Consider the following 2,264-nt stretch of genomic DNA (forward strand, 5'->3'; position numbering starts at 1 on the left):
AAGAAGTTAACAACGAATTGTAAATAGAATGTGAAGGTGGATTTTTTATAAGATCGTGGAGAATTTTTGGGAGTATGGTCAGTGGTTGTTGTGATGTCTGCAATGATTGAATAAAATTTGAAAGCTGTGGCTCGGAAACCTTTTTGGATTGTTGGCGAGACTTTTGGCGTGGCTTTGCAAAGGGTGAAGACTTCACTGAATCTTTGTCTGTCGGGCTTCGAGGCATTTTATTCATCTCTTGTGTGTTTTTGAGTTTTCTCTTTTCTACTTTTTGTTTGTATATGGTTAATTATATAATACAAAATACTATAATAAATGGTATAGTATTTTGAAAACAATTCCTCAATTATTTAATAGTATTAATTCTATGAATAAATTATTGGTATTTTTTTGTGTATTAAAAGTATAATTTTTATAATTAATAAATATAACAATTAATTTAATTACATATGGTAAAAGTATAGTTAAATATAATAAAATAAACAATATATTTTAACTAAGAGAAAGTTAATATATTATATTATTTAAATAATATATGAATAGATATTTTAAAACGCATTTTTGTGGCAAAAAGTTTGTTTAGTGATGATGATCAATGAATATAGATCATCCTCCATGTTGTAAGTAATGTATATAAGTGTGTGTTTTTCATTAAGTTTAAAATGGTTCACCGTAGATAACAAGTGCCTTCCTAGCTCAGTCGGTAGAGCGTGCGGCTTTTAACCGTAAGGTCGGGGGTTCGAGCCCCCCGGGGGGCGTTTTTTTCTTTTTTTGCTTTTTAATTTTTTAGGTTATAAAAAGTCTAAATAATAACAATTCAAGAAGCATTTGTGGTCTAAGGGCAGAATTCCACCCTTCCAAGGTGGAGATCCGGGTTCGAGTCCCGGCAAATGCACTTTTTGTTTTTTAAGTTATTGTCTATATTCAAATGACCTTTAATTTATAATTAAAATTAATTAAAAAATGATATTATTTATTATTAAAAGTATTTAGGTATACTTGGTTGGCTATATTCAAATAAGTTTTTCAACATTTCAATGATATTATAATTTATAATTTAAAAATTTTTGATTTTATGTGTTTTTTAGATTAAATCGTAACATTTAATAGTTATATATAATTATATTTTAGTAAAATAAACAACAAAAATAAAATAAATAAGTATCATTTCTCAAGAAAAAGATCATTACAAACATCCAAATGAACTTCTTTTTTTACAAACTTTCAAATACAAAATGTCGTATTCGCTCCAACGATTTGATTTTGGAGACAATTCATGTTACACTGACCAGGTGACAATTCCAAAAAGCAAATTCAGTCTATTTTTCCACTCGACTGGAGATTACAAAAGCGACTCGATATTTGTTCAGTTGGTTGGAGGGAATACGAACAAGCGTGTGATTGCCTCTGTAATTGGCCCAAACAACACCGAAGACACCATAATAATTCCAAAGTTATTATTTCCTTTAGAAGAGACTTCGGTATCTATGAAGCGTGTTGATTTAGAACAACTTACTTCCATGACAATAGTCCCATCAAACAAAGAGTGTTATTTCATCGAAGACATATTAAACATTATCAAGTCACAATTGCGCTTTGCGCGAAGTGTGTATGAAGGGATGGAGTTCTCAGTTAATGTCATCACAGACAAACGAGTGGGGTTACTTAAGAAAGCAACTTTTCTTGTGAAGTCGACGGTACCTAAGAATGAAGCTTATATCTCATTAAGAGACGTAGAGTATACAATCCATTATGATCCAGTCGACGCAAAGAATATGGAAATTGAAGACTCAGTGTATTCCTTTGTCGATGATTTGGACAAAGCGAGTCAAAGCGACAAGTCAGAAAGTCCGAGTGACAACGACGCGACCAAACAGAAGTGTCAATTTTGTGGGAATTCTGTGAATACAAAAAATTTCCAAATGCATCAAATTCAGTGTAAAAAGGTAAATATGGTGTGTCCAACATGCCATAAAGTTCTACTTGTCAAAAACTACGAAAAACACCAAGAAACTCACACATTCATTTCATGCCCGTTTTGCAAATATCGCGTCGCTCGATGCGATCTTTTAAAACACATTGGGGAAGACGGAAGTTGTGAAAAGAAGACGGAGAAGTGTCGGAAGTGTGGGATGTACTTCCCGAGTAACGAACTCAAAACACACAAGTTCTTGTGTGATATGGGAATCAATGAGTCTGAGGAATATATCAAACAAGAGTCAACCAAAATAGGAGGGGAAGTCAAAGAAGAAAAAATCGAGAGA

General features: G+C 32.3%; 1 protein-coding gene across 1 annotated transcript; it reads left to right on the top strand.

Moving 5' to 3' along the window:
* Positions 1–1,235: 1,235 nt before the first annotated feature.
* EIN_031750 (hypothetical protein) lies at positions 1,236–2,264 on the top strand (the record flags this gene model as incomplete). Its single annotated transcript, XM_004185742.1, has 1 exon — positions 1,236–2,264. A coding segment is annotated over one exon (1,029 nt), but the record flags the coding sequence as incomplete, so codon positions are not given.

The sequence above is a fragment of the Entamoeba invadens genome (assembly GCF_000330505.1).
Source record: "Entamoeba invadens IP1 unplaced genomic scaffold scaff_1105074726079, whole genome shotgun sequence".
Lineage (NCBI taxonomy): Eukaryota > Evosea > Mastigamoebida > Endamoebidae > Entamoeba > Entamoeba invadens.